The sequence below is a fragment of the Camponotus vicinus genome, unplaced genomic scaffold (genome assembly GCF_025532165.1).
Source record: "Camponotus vicinus isolate PSW18456_S1 unplaced genomic scaffold, iyCamVici1.0 SCAF_3, whole genome shotgun sequence".
Taxonomy (NCBI): Eukaryota; Metazoa; Arthropoda; class Insecta; order Hymenoptera; family Formicidae; genus Camponotus; species Camponotus vicinus.
Window position 1 is genome coordinate 24019560 of NW_028141967.1, and position 21028 is coordinate 24040587.

At 34.9% G+C, this 21028-nt stretch overlaps 1 protein-coding gene and 1 long non-coding RNA gene across 11 annotated transcripts in view; one reads left to right on the plus strand and one right to left on the minus strand.

The window, feature by feature from the left end:
* LOC145969294 (uncharacterized) overlaps positions 1–21028 on the plus strand; it is a 229029-nt gene that overhangs the window by 64240 nt on the left and 143761 nt on the right. For 4 of the 7 annotated variants that reach the window (XR_014438017.1, XR_014438016.1, XR_014438018.1 and 1 more), the window contains one exon: positions 12425–12621. The exons of 2 other annotated variants lie outside the window; for them this stretch is intronic. This is a non-coding gene — a long non-coding RNA (uncharacterized LOC145969294). Of the gene's footprint in view, positions 1–12424; positions 12622–14293; positions 14745–21028 lie in introns of those variants that run through there. One more of the 7 variants, XR_014438019.1, reaches the window with a different exon arrangement.
* The window catches only part of LOC145969289 (lachesin), a 218899-nt gene that overhangs the window by 30387 nt on the left and 167484 nt on the right, over positions 1–21028 (minus strand). For all 4 annotated transcript variants that reach the window (XM_083095303.1, XM_083095302.1, XM_083095301.1 and 1 more), the window contains 2 exons: positions 2367–2584; positions 1306–1381 (listed from right to left, as the gene is read on the minus strand). In XM_083095303.1, coding sequence (XP_082951429.1) covers positions 1306–1381; positions 2367–2584 — 294 coding nt within the window. The remainder of the gene's footprint in view (positions 1–1305; positions 1382–2366; positions 2585–21028) is intronic.

Genomic DNA, 21028 nt, shown 5'->3' on the forward strand with positions numbered 1-21028 from the left:
AATAAATATTTATATCGATATTTATATATTTAATTAATATGTTTTTATACAGATACATGTAATATTCCAACATTATGTTTCCAATTTATATTTATTTAAATTATTTCATGTAAGGATTCGAATCCTTATTCTATATCTATCCTATATCTTTACATATTAATTTATTCAATATTTACGTTCATAAAAATCAATAGAATTAGTAAGAAAACAAAAATATAATTTGCCGAATCAATTGTTTACAATTTACATTGTCGCATTTATCGGACAATCGTTTTCGTTGTTTTTTAAACGAACCAGATTTACCTTTCGCAATCTCTTTTTCCTTATCGATAGTCTTTTATGCTAAATCTCTTCATTTGAATGTTGCTAATGCGAAAAACCGGTCCGTACTAATGGAGCGATCTCTTCCCTACATTCATTTTCGTAAGCGCCATTGATTCTATTTGCTTTCTACATATCCCGATTTTCATACTCCTTTTTCTAATGTTACATACGTCTATACTTTACGTTCATATTTCCAGAGTGTCTTATCACAGCTTGAAATTCCTTATCGTACAAAATTTTTATCTCGTAATTTATTAAAAACATGCATCGCATTAAAAAGGGACAAATAATATATTATAGGAAAATAATAGCGTAAAATAGCGATGTTGGAGCTATATTACATTTAATCAGCCCCTTAAATCGATTTTCATACTCCTTTTTCTCATGTTACATACGTCTGTACTTTACGTTCATATTTCTAGTGTCTTATCACAGCTTGAAATTCCTTATCGTACAAAATTTTTATCTCGTAATTTATTAAAAACATGCATCGCATTAAAAAGGGACAAATAATATATTATAGGAAGATAATAGAGTAAAATAGCGATGTTGGAGCTATCTTACATTTAATCAGTCGCATTAAACCGTAGTCAATTAATACGTTGCGATTTAATTCGAGAGAAGTGCGAGCACGAATCGCGATCTATTGGCAAATATTAGGAGGTAATTAACGTGGGTATATTTGTCTAGGAGGAAGAGATCGTGTAACGCGCGCGCGAAATTAACTGTGTCAAACTGTGCCGCCCAAATGCGTCGCCCGAAGAAACAAACCGCGGGGTGTATCCGTCAACGGATGTGCCGTAGAAATTACGTAGTTCGTTGAGAACCGTCTTCGTCGTACTTTGTAAACAAGCGGGGAATGACAGCCGCGCGACATAAACGCGCCAAACAGCTCGCGACGAACCGTCATTACCTTAGTAAACGGTATACCGCGGGGATGGTATGGCTCGGGGCAACACGGAAGCAAAACGAGACACTTACTGTACAGACGAATCGTTCCGTCAGTTTCTCCACGTGGGTTCTTGGCGATGCACTTGTAGCTACCGTAGTCGTCTTTCTAAAAGTAAACCGAATGAACAAGTTACTAAAAGGCGAGAAGATTTTAACGAAGTAATTATATATAATACAAGATATGTCTCTCTTTTCCTCTCTCATTAATTATAAACTTGACTCGTATTTGCCATCTAACCAATTTATATGTTTAATTTTAACATTTTCGAGTCTGACATTTCTGATAATTAATTATAAAACTTTGAAATTCGGAGAGACTTTTATTTTTTTTACAATTATCAATTTACCCCAATCAGAAAATTCTATTTTACAATTAATGAAATATAATCGGTATATCTTTTTTTACATGTCAGTTAATGGCCATTATGTTGCATTAATATCATCATTGCCGTGTAACATGAAATTTTTCCTTTTTTTATTTTATATATATATACAGTTTAAAGTACTTTATTACTCTCATCTATAGCGTTCATCGTCAGCGCGTCACAATCGTGATTTACGATATGGTGCCATTATCCAGTCGTGAATTTTAACGCGATGTACATGATTAAGCCACGCACTTTTTTATAACGATTACGATCGTGTTCCGCTATTATCATCGTACGATTTTAATTTATTAAACATGCTAGAAAATTTACAACACTCAATTTTCCGCGCAATATAGAGCAAAAAGCCGTATATTTTATCAGTGTACCATTAATAATAGCGTTTTATTCGACAGGAGCAAAAAAGATTTGTTTCTTTGCGCGAGTTATTTCTATGATAAATACCTCAATTATAGAAAAATTTGAATAATCTAAAATTAATAAGGAATTTGGCTCGAATAAATAAACAAAAATTAAATCAAAATTGGCATAAGAGTCACAGTGCGATAGTTGGGGAAGAAATAACGCTTCCTTCTTGTTGATTGTTGTTTATTTCAAATCTAAACACTACATAAATAACGCTACAACGTTATTTATGTTTTTGTTGAATAATCTAGATTAGACAGAAACAAACCGACAAAATTGCATCGCGATGCATTCACTTACCTGTATATTGGATATCATGAGCGTCATGTGCGTCTTGTAGGATGGGGTGTCGGGCGACGACGTAGCCTTATATTTACTGCTCTCGTGAATCATTAGACCGTCCTCCCTCGCCCAGTAATTCAAAGAAGTCGGATGAGCCTCGGTATAGCATTCCAGCGTAACGGAGTAGCCCAAGGGCGCGCCGACCAATTGATGCGGTATCCATAGCATAGGGGGGACTGCAACGGCAGAAGTGATTGATTGGCTCATAAATGTTCCAATTACTAACAATACACGATGGGTGTACGCGATCGATATCCCTTTCGCGCGTCTATAAATCTCTGCGACTAACCGGTGGTGAAGAATGACTCGAGACGATCGCAGGCTTTTGCGAGAGCTCTCGCTTTCGGGATGTAATTGATTATTTCAGAGCGCGACTTCTAAGTCAGAATTTTGACTTAAAATTGATTACAAGCGAATATATTTCCGACAAAAAAAGAGACAATTCAATCAGATGAATTTCGATGACGTTATTAGTTAAATTTTGTATTGAGAAATGCAGGATAAGAGTTGCAGAAGGGTCAATAAAGGACCAATAAAATCTCAGTTATCGGTTTGCTAATGATCTGTCCAATCATAAAAAAAGCCAGAACGCAAATCTTGCGTAAATATTTATGTTGGAACGTTTATTGCCTTTGTGATCCTTCAATCATTACAGAAACAAAATGAATGAAAGATTATTACAGAAGCAATTATATAATATATCGACGTAAAAATTTACATACAAACATTTGCGATCTGACTCTTATTAATTCCTTTCCTATTATAGAAATTTCAAAGAATCTCTCAATTTTATTCATTAATAAAGAAACATCAATTATTAATAAATACAAATTGATAAAGATATCGTGCATTATACGTGCACATGTAAACTACTACAATATGGAAAATATTTTAATAATTTATATCAAGATTTATTAAAAATTAATACACTCCAAATTCAAATATCACGAATATAATTAAGAAGATAAAAATAAATTTCATGAATTGGCGAGAAAAGAGACATTATAAAGAGAGAAAAAGAAAGCTGGTGTAATACTTTTGAAATTTTATATAATCGTTACATGCGGAAAAGACTGGGCTTAATTTTTGCTATACGTCGTGAAACCTAAATGCGTATCACGCGGTCCTTTAATAAAAAAGTAATCCCATTTCGATGAACAGCTCCTGGCGTTGTTGTCGGCGCTCGTGATAACATTTCCTCGAGGTAAGAGCGCTTCAATTTAACTTAAACCTCCTAAGAATATACCTAACCCATCTTCCCCTAGATTGTTGCAATGTTCGAGAAAGTATCACGTAGAACAAGCCGATTACAAGTGACAAACAATAAATATGCATAGTCTGTATTTTTTATTTTTTTAAATTAAAATTAATATATTTTAATTAGGAGAGAATTCGATAAATAAAAGATATCGATTTGAAATTAAATCGCGCGTGAAAAATTTGAGATGATACGATGACGAAAAGGCACTCGAAATTATAAATTAATGTAAATTCGATTAAAATATATAATATAAATATCATGTCGATCTTTTTGTTGAAATGAGATTTCGGCAGGAAAGAGATAATTCCATAAATTCCACAGAGAGAATTAAATTGTTCTCGTATCTCTGTACCATCGCCAAAAATAAAGTTCCATTTTGTAGAAGATTCTTGCGCACGATAGGTACATAAATTTTACAGCTAAACTACTTTCGAAGTTACATGGTTTCATTATCAGTAAGCTAAAAAAAATCCTCATTTATTTTTTCCTTATATATATATATATATATATATATATATATATATATATGTACATCTGTCTTTCGATTTACGAGGTTCTTTTTGGCATGGTTGCAAATCTCTCGGCTAACTTTGCGGAATAAATCGTATAATTTTTTTTTCTTAAACTTAGCAAATTTTGTGTATAAATTGTGTTGTGGAGAATCCATAATTTTTCGCGGAAATTGATGATTTAATATGTACATTCTTTTAAATATTCAATGAAATTAAACTGTTGAAAACTGCTTTTAAAAAAATGTGCCTTACGGAGAAGAAGAGAGGTACCGTTTTTTTAAGAAGGTTTCCACAGAAGAGAGAAAAACAGGGTTTGTCGGCTCTTGGATACCGGAACGATCGAGTTTGCTCTCGTTTCATCTGGGATCTCCTTTAAGCAAGAGTCTCGGTAAACGGCGACTCGATTAAATGCGATTGTTCTTCGAGTCTTCTAGAAAATGACCACACAGGAGCCCGACCAATCCGTTTTCCGTGACTGTTTTTCGACTGCTTTATTCATTCACGGGGAATCATCCGATTTTTCATGGCCATTTGTTAATCTTGTATTTTTACACAATATTATATTTTCCTGTCCTTTTTATTACTTTTACAGAGTATCTTATCTCGCAATCTTAATTTTCCCTGAAAAATCCATTTTTCTTAATCGATATGCAAAAAAAAGATCATCATTAATCATTAAATTTTTACAAAAATTTATGATTAATATTATAAATATATATTTATTTAGTATATATTTATTTAATATATATTTATTTATATTTATTTTAATATATATTATATTTATTTATTTAAATATATATTTATTTAATATATATTTATTTATCATTTTATTTACGATTGTTTCTGTGATTATTTTTACGATTCATACATGAAAAATAGTAAGAATCTGTTATTGTTATAATTTCTGCAAAAGAAATTTATATTAGGTATTCAAATTATAATGCTTTTATTTGTGAAATATATACGCGAAATTTAATATATAACGCAACATCTAGAAATATTGTGTGGCTGTAATTCGCGTATTTAACTTAAATATCGTTAAACATCGGATGCTATTGTCAAACACGCTTGCGTTCTCCGGTCGTTCACTGTAATGCGACCCTACTTCGGTCGTCGCCGGTTGAGGGAGGGTATTCTTTTTGGCACGTAATACAGGACCGTGAATTACTACGGATTTCAAGGGAGGGTTCGCTCTTGTGTCTCTCTCTCTTGTGTCTTTCCCTCCGCTCTCCTTCTCTTCTTTTTCACCCTCACTCCTGGACGGAGCAGAGTCGACGAGGGCGGCCTGTCTTCGGATAACGCAAAGGATATCCGACACCTTCTTAAAATGCAAAACATTCCGTCTGAGGGTGAGAGAAGGGAAGGGACCTATCTAGGTTGTCTGTAATGCTTGGGATCCTTATTGCGCAGACAAGCACAGGCTTTGCTATACGAAAGCTTCCGAAAGCGTCGAGCATTGAACGCGCCCTTCATTCCTTTTTTTTCTTCTTTTTCAAATTGTCTTTTGCGCGCGCGAACATTAAATTCGATCGATACAAGTCGAGTACTTTTAGCGTAAAACACTCGTTCGCATCAATATGCTTTTTCGAATAATTAATCGTAGGAGATATTAAACGACAATGATGATGACATCTATATGATTTGTAATATTATCATATACTATCCTCTATGTTTGTATTTTTTAAACAGAGTCTAGAATTCATTTTTCTTCAACAAGAATGCAAAGTATAAACTAACAGAGAGATCTAAAGACTTTCATTTTTCATTTACTTAGGAAGAAAGAGAAAGAGAGAGAAGAGAGAGAGAGAGGTTTATTTTAAACAGAATTTTAATTAGCGAGATAGATGCCAAAGTAAACGCGTAGTTCTACGTTAAGGTTATTTTATTATGCGTACTAAAGAGCAATAATATTATACCAAACACGCCATGAAAAAGAATTTTAAAAAATAATAATTTTTACAAAATTTCGTTTCATCAACCCGCACTATGTGTATGTGTATCTTGATCGAAAAATTTTTAGGTGCAATAAATGTTTTACCGAACAAAGTGATCCGCCATGAACGGTGAAGGGTTTAAACATTAGCACGGGCCACTGCGAAATGTAAACGACGTCGAGTTAGATTGCGGAGAACAATGTGTGGAACGAGCCGCAAGGTAGATGAAAGCTAATTCAGGTGGAAGTTAAACAGAGTTAAAGGTACGTCCTTTACGTAGGATAGGATGGGATGGAGCTAGGTCGAGATGGGTTAGGTTACGAGAGTTCGGCCTTACATTCATCACGGAGGCCTTGAAGCCTCCCTCGGATCGCGGTATACCCTTTAATAAAGAATGCCCGGACATGTTCTGCCTTGTTCAGACGGTATGCATGAAATTTTGCCTCGATGTTTCCAGTCGAACCGCCATGTGCTGTTTTCCCGTCAAATTATCCGCACGTATGAGATAGAGAAAGGAAAACGAAGATATACAGACGCAAGCGTTAAAATATTATGAAAACTCTAATTCGCAAGAATGGAATAGGAAATTTGTACAAAAGAGAAATGAATACATTGTACTCTTTAAAAGTACTTTTATTTTTTTTTTTATTATGTAATTTGCTTCATGAGTGCAACCATTTTGATATTTATGCTTGAAGAGAGAAAGAAAAAAAAAAAGGAATTTAATTTTTATCGGCGATTTTATTGAAAATTCAAAGCATCGTGCGACAAAAATCTATTCTATATTTTTCACGTGAAAACGTCTGGTTTTTCAAATCAATGCTCTCGTACTAAAGAGCAATTATCCATTCGAAAAAATATTACCGACTCCAAATTTGATACGCAATTAAACGCGATTAAAATAATAAAACGCGTCATCGCGTGTTCCTTCGCTGGCCAAGTCAGTTTTCAAGTTCCGGCTCTTTTTCTCACGTCAGCATTTTAAGGAATTTCAAGCTCCTCCGAGATATCGCTAAAGACTCGAGAAGTATGCAATTCTGGCTGCAACAAACTTGGCTGAAAACTTAAGAACAACATTACACGAACTACGCTAATATGGAAAACACGTTTAAGACATTTGTGAAATTGTGCGGGATCGCAGGATTATTTGTGCTCGATCAGATTGTCTGGCCGAACGCAATGCGCATAACGTTTAACGAGAGGGAAGCTAGGCCGCGATAAGCAAGCACCTGTTTCGTAAGCGCGATAAAAACATTATCGTTGACCTTGCCCTTCCTTAATGCTTCCGCATCGTCAATCTCGAGACTCTCCTGACCCCGTTCTACATCGAGCGAAACAACAGCGGTTTCCTTAGGGCGTAAGCGTCTCTAATCGTTTCCTGTCTCTAACTGTTTGTCTTGATTTCCAAGAGATTTTTACACATTAGAGAGATATATTTATGATTTAAATTTTAGATTCAGATTTTAGCGTGTATAAAAAATAATAACTCAAAAATTTAGGATAATTCCGGAAATGACAAATGTCATTTTAAAATTTAGGATCATTCCGGAAATGATAAATGTCAAGAGATGAACAATGACTGGATTTTTTAATCAATGAAACGACGTCGTCAAATTTATACACAATGCGAATTAAATTTGGATAACGTGTCATAATTTTTGTATAATATAATGGTAAAAACTAAAGAGAAAAACAAAAAAAAAACATGTAAGTGTTATCTATAACTTTTTTTTTTTTTTTTTTTGATAAAGTATCATTTAACAGAGTCTATTTTAACTTTCAACTTGAAGTAATTCGATCGGCTTTGTTTGCTAAAAAGTTTTCAAGTGATTCATCTCTCTCGAAATTACTCTAATTCCGATATTGACTTTTGGATTCATCTATCATTGGACAATATAAAAAAATTCTCCATTTTGTTAAAAAAAAAAAAATGTTAGTAACTTTAGTGAAGCTATTTTTTTCCTATTTGCCATTTAATAAATAAATTAAGTTTTGAAAAAATATTTGTTTGTCTAATAAAATATAGAACAAAATGTTTACTCTCTGGATTAATAACTGTTACTCGACGTCGCAAATAGCCTGTCTCTTGCGTCACGCATTTCGATTATTAAAAATTAAAATAAATCATACATCATTAGTCTGGAGGAAGCTGTAGGAGATGTCGGAGGGATAAGAAAATTAGTGGAAGAAGTCGCATTCGCGCAAAAGGATAACTTTGTCCGAAACTTGATCTGTCCGAGAAAAAATTCTTCGACCTAGTTTTTAAATTATTTAACGCTACATTAGCCCCTTTCGGCGACCCTTAAGAGATCGTTTAACCAACCTAACCAACGTCCGGCAGTCAGCGGGATTAGATTTACGGTTGCATAGGGTCAACTGCATTAACCGGTGCCAACGAGACCTGTGAGGAAGAGGAAAGGAGAGAGAGAGAGAAAAGAAGACAGAGAGAGAGAGAGAGGGAGAGAGAAAGTGCGTCGAAAGCGCTATCAGCCGAAACACATTTTCCACGTGCGACTGCCCGCCATTTTTCACGGTTCGTTTCACACAAAATCGATTTATCACGGCGAGCGCGCGGCCCAGTACCGTCGGTTTTCATACCGGCGGTTTTGTAACGTTTTCTACTTTATTGGTCTTGCCTTTAATCCGGCTGATGGCCTTCCTTCCAGATTGCACGAATTATTCAGGTGTGATTTCACATCGCACCGTGTTATCGCTTAAGAAATCGTTATTAGCAAGTCCGCTCGACTCTCGTCGAGTACGTGACATTCAGGTGTACAATATCAGTTTAGAGAAGAAGGTAAAAAAGCTCTCGTAGGAGGTAGAAAAATCGTATCATTAATAACAGCTCGATCGTACGGACGATTATCCTAATTCTCGATCGTGTAAAGATTAATTATCTCGATTCTCCCTCGCGATTCAGGAATTAGATAAAGTCGAATGTTTAGGATTGTTTGCCCTCGAGTATCCGGGCTATGTACCTGGACACGCAATGAGCTCTGTTTTAGAGACCGGCAATTCAGTAAGCGCTAATACACGGGTTTAGGGTTGGGATTTAACCGTCTCCTGGGACGCTCTGGAAGGTAGCTGGCAGTTCGATTTACGGTAATTCGACTGGTATTCGGCACCGGTGTCCCGGGCTCTCTCAGATGTCAAACGATCGCCTGAATGAGGATCGAAAACGTGGCGGCGACGAAGACGGGACGCGCGCAGGGTGAAAGGTCGGCGGCGAAGGGCGAGAGAGGAAGGGAGGAACGGGTTCTCCGATTCAGAGGCCGGAGTGTCTCCGCCTTTAACGAAGAGAAGCCGCAGGAAGGGCTCGCATAGCTCCGGACTAGCTCTCGCTCCAGCTTACTGCTCCACTTAACATTGACGCGGCGGTGTTAATTACAGGCGAAAAGTAGTATCGCTTTGTGCGAGGTATCTTTCGAAATGTCTTGCACCGTAGTTAAATTATGTCGGCCTACACGTTAATTTCATTCCTAAAGCGGATCAAGTTAATGAAGCGCATCATACAACATCGCGATATTTTAACATAATTTTCACATTTAGTATTATAAATAAATTGCAGTAATATAAATTAAAGTTTTATAAAGCGATACTACTAATATTTTTAATTATTATATTATTTATATTATTATATATTTTAATTATATAAAATATTATATTAATATAAATTATTATATTATTATATAATTTAAAAGAATGTGCGAAAAAATTAAAATTAAATGTATTATAAATAATATCAATTTTGACGTGTATCTATCATTTGTTATTATACTTTTTTACATTATTTTACATTAATTCACAATTATAATTTATACCTGAAAGGTGGTAATTTTATAAAACCAAGCATCCATCATTTATTATTATACTTTTTCCCATTATTTCACAATTATAGCTTATACTTGAAAGGTGGTAATTTTATAAAACTAAGTTAATTTCTCTGTATTGCGTGCACACAAAACTTTTGGAGGAAGGTTGTACTCCAAGACTGCTAGTATGGTTACGTGAATTGCTGAAATATCACTATATATGCATATCTGTTTTAAGCATATGCAAGCGCGCCGCTGCGATTTTCATCGCGGAAACCAAGGCTTTCGCAAACTTACTTAACAGTATCATGAAACTTGGCTGGTACAAACTATCTCCGTAACGACAACTGGCAGCAACATTACGCCACCAGTTACCATCCCCGCATATACTCTATCCGTCCGTATCAATCATTTACAAGCAGAGAATAAACGATCGTATTGATAATGTTTCGTCATATATAAAGATCCATATACATTTAATGACATTAAAGTGTCATATTTTAGAAAGCGGTGAGTGCGATGAGTGTAATAAACTATCCTCCTTCTCTTTACTTTATCTCTAAATATCATATAACAGAGATATTATTTATGAAAAAGTATTTTCCCCAACCACATTTCACGCTTTTGGCTTCTATATCTCTTACGTCAGAATTTATTTTTATTTCGGCATCTGATTTATTTCTCAAGTAATTCTTTTAAGAATTAATTTATATATAAATATATTCTTTTACATATTTGTATTCTAGAATTATATTCTCTCTCTTTTAAGAATTGATAAGCGGTTTTATAAATTAAGTAAAATGGCATATCCATTGCTAAAAAAAGAGAATGCTGATTTTTTTTCAGAAGGAATTAAAAATTAAAAGTTACAAAAATATTTTCATTAAAACTTCTAATGAAAATATTTTTGTAACTTTCTTCGTTCTTTCAATTTCGTTTAAATTTGACGAGCACGTGACTTCGAGATGGGCGAGGATCAAAGGACACTTTACGCGCTAGTACCGGTTTTGGTTAGCAAACGGAAAGGTGTTCATCTACATTTCCATGAAATACAATAGTTGCCGCGAAATAACAGTGAGAATTGTCGTGGAAAGTACTCAATTAAAGAGAAACCTTTCATCAATAAGAGGCAGAACAAAGCGAGAAAGGTAAAAATGAGCCTAATTGAGGCAAAGCAATATCTAAAAAAGAGTAAAATTTTTTTCAGGCGAGGAAGAGAAAATAAAAGTGTACGTCAAAATGTGCGTCAAATTGCACAGCAAAATAGAAAAAAAATGATATCGTTATTAATCAAAGTAATATTTATTTTTCAGCAATGATAATTATCTCCTCAAATATTTATTTGAGAGTGTAATAATGTAAGTATCTATGCAGATCCATAAATAATATTTATCAGTACTATATTTATTAGATATGAATCTTGTGATACAGTATTCTGACACGTGCGACGATAAGCTAGACGAATGTACGCGAGTAAAAGCAAGAAATTGCATGCTGGGAATACGAGTCTCATAAGCTATAACAGAACGTGGCAAAAAAAAGCGATAGAATAAATGACAAAGACTACGGAGAAAAGCACGCAGAGAAAATTATAAAGTCACGGTTGAAATCAGAATACTATCTAAAGTCAAAAATACTATCAAAAAAATTCAAAAACTGAGCAAATCATTTTATTAAAAAGTCAAAAAATTGCTAATAGAAGAGTCATTTGATGTTAGAAACGTTAGGAAGAAAATAAAAATTATTAGACGAATAGAAAGCAGTCTGGAAAAATAAAAAAAATTAAAAAATTATTAAAGTAAATTATTTTTCGCATAATTTATCGCTTTCAAAGTTAAAGAATAGATAAATGTAGCTTTGATATTTCGAGAGTAAAATTATGGAGTACATTGGAATACAAATTTATTAAGTCGGTAGAGGTTCTACTGATAAAATCTAAAACTTTTAAAGAACTTGTCGCAACACTCAGAACGAAAAAAGGAGTTTTATATAATCGCTTACAAATACATATGACATAATTTAATAATTTAGCATGTTTTATTTCGAAATATAATGTTATTAGACAAATTTCCGATATCAATAAAAGATATAGTAAAGTTATAAAACTCTATTATATTTCTTTATTTAAATCGCGTAGGGAAAATTTTGAAATAGTTTTGAGGTTTATTTTGCGATATAAATAACCTATTTTCTGTATCGATTTTCAAATATTATTATTTCCTAAGTTATATTTATTAAATTATCTATTATATACGTAATGTGCAATAATATGGAAATAGATACAGAAAATGAGAATCAATAAAATTGCACATATATATAAAATCAATATCACTTTATTTTATTCACTTTCAAAGTTAGGTAGAATTTTCTCAATAATTTATCTATCACAATTTGATAGAAAGAGAGAGAGAGAGAGAGGGGGGGGGGGAGAAAAAAAATAAAATGAATAAAAAAATACGAAATCTTTCAAAGTATTAACTTTACCATTTCTTTACAGGGCACATGACGCAAAAGTCACATAAAATTTTGATTACTGGTGGCCAAACAACGGGTCATCGTGACAGAGAACAACTTATTCCCCTTCTTGTTTCTGGATTACTATATATTTTTCAACGGGAAGCGCTCCAACGTAATAAATAGCACCGTTTGCCCGGAGCTTGGAGCTACTTAAGGCACTGTTTCTCACTGTCATAGGTAATGTAACAGATTAATGTCCCATTTTTCGAGCCTCGGTATCTCTGCCCATGCCGCATACTAATGCGGGCGGCAAGGATACGCAAGGCGAAAACCATCCCGGTGGCGTCTCTGTTATTTTAAGTATGATTAACGTAAAGTCAGCTCGCGATAAAAATCCCCGCCGCGTTCTGTCCGCATTTAAAATGAGGATTGTCGTGCCAGACGGAAAGAGAGAGAAAGAGAGAATAAGTTCGAGCGCTCGAACGATAAGTGAAGTAAAATGGATGCATAAAACGTGAACACTTTATGGCTTGTTTATGGCAATCACCATTGGCTTTCTAGCAAATTGCGCGCTAAGTAAAACCGTGCACTTGGAGCCTCCAGGTTTTTCGCATCGGGACAACGAACTTGGCGGAGTCGCAGTGGGTTACCAGCTTTAATTTACCCCTTTGCCGATTTACCTCCCCTCGCATTTTACCGATAAGCTTCTCGATTAGCTGGAAAAGTACGTTAACCGCGCGTTCGGGATCGATAAGCTGTCAGTTAACCGATAATTAAACGCAGCCAAAGTAAAATCTTTAAGTTTGTCTTTGGGTCGCCTAGTTTTTTTTTTTTTTTTAATTCTACGGAACGCTTAAAAAAGATCGGAAAATCTACGCGAAAATTGCGAAATGCAAAGAAGAACCCATGTTTTGTACATGGAACGCGATTATTTATTAACCTTGCGACTTTAATATTGATGTAGCCAGACGACGCTTGTCGAAAATGTCGATACTTGGGGGAGTGCACTGGAAGCATATTGGAAGTACATCGCAAGCAATTTTTTTCCTCAAAAGCAGATCGAAAGTTGATTAACTAGTCGATAAATAATAAAAAATCAAATTAAACGCTGAATAAATCGGAAATAATAAAAAAAAATTCGTTCGTAAAACCTCTAATTATCGAATGAGTGATTAAGCTTGATTATAGCATAAATCGTCGTATCGTGCGTAATCTCGCTGATGAAACGTATATGCATCTCTCGTGCAATTTTACGAAAATTCGCGTGCAAGCCGCGCATTGGTTTACATATGCGCGCAAACTTTCATTCAGGAAATTGAGAGATAGATATCTGTGTCGACGGCGACCATTGTATCCGCGCCGATGGGATTCGGGCCTTAAAACGCCCCGCGAATTAAACAGTATGATCCTTCGACTCTCGCAGTAGATAAATCCTTGTCTTCCATCATGCACGACCGTTATCGTGCCAATCGATCGGATTAGCGCCAAACGCGCTCTGTACCCAGACCCCTGGATATGTACGAGACTCTTCCTATTTCGTGAAACGAAATTGTAATTTCGCCTAGTTGTTATATTACGTTTTAAAAGATTATTTACATTCACCCTAATTTTTTATTGTATTCTGATTTGCGCGAAATAGGATTCATAATTAAATTTATTAAGTTGACCACACAACGTGTATAATGTTAATATCTCATCAGTATCATTAATAATATTCTTATCAATTTTTAATTTCTCAAAAATATGTTATCGACAAAGTCTATCTCGATACTTTCGCTTACAAGAAAGGGAAAATATTTTTCAATCGCATCTTAATTAAATAAAATATTAACAAATTTGATATTTTTCGCTCCGAATTCTTCCAATGTTGCATGATTAAAAATTGGGTGAAAAATATAAAAATTTGCAGAAAATCAATGTGAAATTATGGGAAAACACGAGGCGTAGGATCTTCTACAGAGAATGACAGAACGAGCGAATCGATACGATTATCTGCAGAAATGGAACCGTGTAATACATTTCGGAAATTGCGACGTTGCACATTCCTCCGTGTCGCATCTCGCACGCCACATTCAATTGGTTGATTCGCGCCGATAAATTGTCAATGCTCTCGCCGTCGTATGGCGTATCCGAATCTGTGAAATTCTAAACCCAGGTGGAATGACCTGCTAGTTTGCGTTTTATCCAACTTTTGTGGCAGCAGTTTTATTGCGATACTCGATCGTTATTTGATATTATTTATTTAAAAATATCTTGACTACATATTGTAACATTGTAATAAAGTGTTGAATATCGATAATAATAATAACGAGGCAGAAAGGAGAGGAGAGAAAAGAGAAAGAAAAAAAAGAGAGATAGAAAAAGTCATAAATCGAGACTCATAAAGGAAGAGAGTATCATGTCTTTAAAAGAGTATCATGAAATAATAATTACATATCAAAAGTTTCAAATCACATCTGCAATATTGTTTTATAATTTCTGAATATTTTACAATATTGTTCCTATAAAATAAGAATGTATAAAATAAGAATGATAATGGAAATTGTACAGAGAAAGGAAAACGTAGTACAACAAGGAGAAAATAATTTCTCGCAAGAATAAATAAAAAATATATAAAATTAAAAAGTATACAATTTTTTTGTACACTTTTTGAAAATTAATAATATTGTATCATATATTGTCGAATTAATATCGATAATGAAACTATTAAAACGATTATAAAAAAATATTCTTTTGATTGAAAAAGTAAAGTTTATCTTAACGCTTTATATATAATATAAATTCTCCTCATTTTTCTCCTTCTTCTTGTTTTATAGTAATTTAAATTATTTTAAAATGGCTTATTAAATAAAATTAATTTTTTATATTCATGTATTAATAATCGCGAGATTAATTCGATGATATATGATATATAAGGAGATTAAAAATCATGTAAAAGCTTAAAAGAAATGTTAATGTGTTATTAATTTTTTAAATTTCAATTTCTTCAAAAACAAAGCTTCATACAAATAAATTTTACTCTACATTTTTTATTTATTCTCACAAGGGGAATAACTTTCTTCTTAATTGTACTACATTTCCTATCTTGTATATAAATCTTAATTAATAGAATGAGTCTGTTATCGTAATTAATTAAATTTGCCATCTAAATTATTGCAGCGATAAGAGGTGAAAATGCATTTTACTGCAACAATCGCAAAGCTTAGAATCCTAAATTTGTATATATTACGGACCTAAAATCATTTCAATATTGGCGACGCATCAGTGACGTAACTTCATAGTCTGATCATATCCCGCGTATCAGTCTCACGTATGGAATAACTCATAACCGTATCAAATGTAACGCTTGCGCTAAATATGATATACATGACATAATTTTCGTATCATGTCGAGTTGATTAGTTGATATACGTGCGCCATACGCCGTCGAAACAAATCGAAATGCATATCATGGCGCCCGTTATTAGCATATATCGATTTAAAACGCGACACGCACTATGCTATCTTGTAGCATGAATTTAATTGTTGGAAAGATGTATGGCGAAGAGATTAAAACCAATATATCGCGCGTTAACGTTATTAACTGTGATTAATCGCGATTAATTGCGCAAACGATATCGCGCCGATTCATCGACGAATATAACTTTCGCTCGATCCGATGAAATGAGTTTGCCGATTGCCATATAACGAAACGATGAGTTAATATTCCATATATCCAATCGGACTTTGCACGGGTTGATAATTTAAAATATTTCGCGCTCGTTCTACGAAGACTAAATTTAATTTTTAATTATTATTCGTCTTATCATTTATTTTATGTTACTTTCCTTCAAATAAAACATTGTAAAAGCAGGTTTGCTTTTTCTGCAGCATGATATGCGCGACAAAGTAGAAATCAATGTCATCCAGCTGATTACGAATTAAGCAGTGATATCAACGTGTTAACATTTGTCGCGTACAAATGTTTCGACGTTGGATAAAAAAAATATTGTTTATCTTATTTACAGAATGTAGCGAGACTGAAAGGTATCGTATCAGAAATATCCTTGCTCTTGCGAGTACTTTTAACCTTTCCATTCTACGTACGTATCGGCATTCAGTTTTGTAGCTCCATCGAGAGAACGTAAAGTCGAACCGGCTGGCTTCTCCTGCAGGAGTGTACTTTATGGCACGTGCATTAATTCACCAGCTTGAAAAAGAAAACAGGGAAAGGGGAGGAAAAAAGGGGAGGAAAGACCGACACGCCCTTCTCGTCCGTGTCGGCACCCCCTGTCTCTCTTTCTCTTTTTCTCCTCTCTCTTTCTCTCTTTCTCGAGCGCGCTAGCCGTTTTTTGCGCTCTCAATGTAATGTCGTAAAACAGACAACCCGAGAGACGTTTCGAATGTAAAGGAAAATACGTGTAAACGTTCCCTATGGCGTAATAATTATGTTTTTAACAAAATGCCATTTCGATGTAACATCGTCGACTGAGTTTTTTTTTTCACCCGCTTCGTCGATACAACTTTAAAAACGTAACGACAGCTAACACACGGTATCAACATATTGAGAATTTGCATAAATGTAGCGATGATATAAATATACTTATCGTTAGCAATATCTCGTGCTCGTTTTCCTATTAATCGTCAGAGCGATGCGTGAAATGCAAGCTTTCATTAATAAAGCGCAGTTTATTCGGTTTGTTGCCCGAAGGCAATGAGATAGGAGGTTAAATAAAGGCGGGCTATTTAACAGCAGAAACCCCTCCGAGAGAAGAGACGAGATGAAAGAGATAGAGGAGCGATATACATATATACCGTGTATATCGTGTCGTTTCAGGCAGACGACAGTCGAATACGAAATTCTTTCTCTAATGCTACCAGCGACTACGATCGACTACGATCGCGCATTCGTCCATTCGATTTGTCTATCGTCGATCCACGCGAAGCAGATTCATCTTTGAGAACGCCTGCTTGGAATGGGCGAAAATCTGATATCGCCCGACGAAAGGACTGCGCAATGCAAAGATTTGCGTTGGAAACGTAAAATGCAGAACGCTTGATCTTAAACTGACGTATAAACGTTGCTAAAACTTATTTTTTTTAATTCAATGTAGCGTTTATCATTAATTTTTATCCTCATCAATTTCATTTCTCTCTGTCTCTCTCTTATATCGAAAATTAATATTTTTTGTCAAAATTAATAAGATAAGAAATAATCCCTCTAAAAAAACCTTACAAAGGTGAAAAAAATACGCCAAGTACATAAAAAACATTCTACTTTGTATGGAACAAAATGTTTAATAAAAAAAAGTCTTTAAAAATAATTTACAGTACTTTTCCCTGACGAAATTATTTTTCTAAAAAACAAAACATCAACAAATAATTTTTCTAAAAAAATATTAAAAAGTAAAATATCAAAACTAAATATGAAATCAATAATTACTGTTAGCCAAATATTTAAGAGCAATTTGTAAATTTGACATAATATTTGCCATGAAATATCAATTTTATATTGTAGAAATATTATACATAAATTCTCCCTAAGTAATTAAAACGAATTTTATATTTATTCAGAGAAACTTGATTTTTAAAATATTTAGAATCAACATTAAATGAGAATTAAGATTCTTTTAATTCCTAAAACATTTTTTAATGTATATAATTAAAAAAAATGTTTTACGCAAATTTTAAATCGCCGAGTCTTTAAATCGAAGTACATAAGTTATGAAAACTTGGCGTGTGAATATTTTTTGTCAAAATTAATAAGAAGAAATAATAAAGAGTCTGAGAGAAAAGTGATCGAATTCTTATAAGAACATTTGATATCACCATAAAATTAAAATTTCATTCATCGCGATGTATATGCGAGATATTTAATATACGTATTGCTCTTTTAAATTACAGATTATCAGAGGGTATCTAATAAATTTATAGCAAGTAGATTACTGTAATTTAACAAATGTGTGGGTTGCTGGTTTCTACATTCAGTTATTAATGAAAATGCGACGGTATGCATATATATGAGTGGTACGTACGCTTTTATTTCCGATTTCAACCGCCGTTAGGAAGCGCTTAGGAATTGTTCGGCAGTTCTTATGCGATTATCGTTTAAATACCGTTTTGCCTAAATAGAGTTTTCGGGCGGTCCCGACCGTGATCGTGGCCGGGAGCGCAAACGATTATTTCAAAGATTAGTAATTACTTCCCTTTCGTTTTACTCCCGCCAATCTTCCCAAGAGCCGTTAGACTTCCTTCGCTTTAGGAAAGCGGAGGCGATGAGCGGCAGCAGCGGCGGCGGCGGGTGGGAGGAGGAGGAGAGGAAGAGCAACATCTTGCTCGGATTAGAGATTCGCGGGGAGAAGGAAGAAGCTGCTTGGGAATGAAGACAGTTAAGAGGGTCGGGACTGAAGATGGCGTCGGTGCCGTAGAATACGCGGGGGATGAGATCGTAATGACACAGTCAAATTCATACGGAGAGAAAGAAGGAGGGGAGAGGGAGAGGAAGAGGGAGAAAGAGAGAGAGAGAGAGAGAGAAACAGGCAAGAATCTCGGATGAAAAATTACCGATGATAACGGACGTCGGCGAGGTAACTGCGCTAAATGATCGCTCGCGGTTCTTTTGTGCGATTTGTGGCACCTTTACAAGCGGACGCGGGTTGGGCGCCTCTGAAAAGGGATCCTGCGAAGCCACCCCCTCCCTCTCTCCCCGTCCATGAAAACTGCCATTCGCCATAGCCTGGGGTTTTACGAATTGTTCCGTGATGCGCGATAATACGCGATAAGATAATGACCGTATTCTGATAGTCGAATAATATGGAAACGAGACGGAAGTGATAAAGCGTAATTACTTGATGCGTATCTCACTTTGGAGTAAACAGATCGCAGATTATGTAATGGCACATTTAATCATATTTTAATCATTTTAAATATTTTAATCGGTATCAACCTACGCAAAAAAGTACCGTCAAATAAACGAACTGAACGTGAATTTTGAATATTTTCCCTTTCCCTCTTCTCCTCCATCTTCGCGATAGTCAACCAATTTAAATCGGTGATGCGACGCGCAGTTAGATTATCTTAACCGTCGTCGCGAAACAGTAACGAGGTAATTTGCGCATATTCTCGGTCAAGTTTGACGTGGAGGAGAGTCGCGTTTCAGTCTCGAATAACTTCAGCAGCGCCGTCAAATGCACTGTATAACATCATTGAGCAGAAATTCATCCGCGGAATCAATAAATTGTTGTCAACTTTCACGCGCGCAACCGCTGCATAGTAAAGACGTGATTTATATTACAATTTATACGATATTTGGAGTAGAAATGAACTGAAAATTCGAAAGCACACAACACACACATATATACATATATTCACATCTAGAGAGAAATATAATATTATATAAATATTATATAAATATTATATAAATATTATATAAATATTATATAAATATTATATAAATATTATATAAATATTATATAAATATTATATAAATATTGTATAAATATTATATAAATATTAAAATTTGTTATGCATATATCTCGATGTTCAAAATACGACAAAAAATCACCAGGTAACAAAACGTTTATCAGGAATCCAGAATTGAAATTGCTTAACGTTTCACGTTATCGCGATGAACTGAATTATGGAAGCAGTCAAGTCTCGGTGGCGTTTCGATCAAAATCTTTTTTGCTCCTTCAAAAATTCCATCGAAACGCTAATCAAGGTTCGCGTAACGGATCTAGAATATAAATTCGCACCCCTACACCCGTAAATTTTCTCGTGTGGTCGCTTCCGTCGCTTTCGTAGCGTCGCGAGTATTCTTTCCACGCGGCTGCTTATCTGCACGGTGTGCTGAATTATTTCCCTCGTTTGCCGCCGCAGATTATTCTGTCAGTCAGCTGGGACTTAGGGCGAATAGAAGAAGGCGGCCGTGCTGTGTGTAGCAGCCGCGTTGAAGGGTGGCGATGGAGGAGGAGGAGGAGGAGCTGCAGCGGCTCTCCACACACACATTTTCTCCCCACACCCTCCCGTCCTTCCACCGTGGTATATGATAATTTTACGGTAGCCCGTCTAGCGGAGTCCGTGACAAAAAGACGAGCGTACCCTCGGGCCTCCGGACCGGCAAGCACTTTTCCAGACGACGACATATTCGCTGATTCATTCGCTCAGGGCCAAGCCGCGAAGGTGAAGGATATGAAGGCGACGAAAGTTACGTGTCCGGACTGCGAACTTATATCGACCGGATTGTATCATCTGATGAAATGAGAATCGTCGTATGAGATTAACGAGTTGAACAAAAAATTACCGAGGATTTTATTCGATATTAAATATACACGTATAAAATGTGAAATTAATCTTATACGTAGCGTGTATAATTTTTAATTTCTGAAATATCGTTACTTCCTTTTGTAAGGGAAAAAATAAATTTACGCGATGTATACATAAAATGCTTGCCGTAAAAAACATAAAATGATTCTGCCTAATATTTTTCGGTCTATTCTGATACAGTAAACTTGCTTTTAAATAACTTCTAGTTCCATCCAATGTTTTTGAGTTATAATGGTTTGAAATTAGAATACAAAAAGTTTGCACGTTTCTAAAATTTATTGTTATTGCAGTGGTGCATACGAATAAAGCACGCATTAAAGCAAGATTTCCAAAGTTTTTTA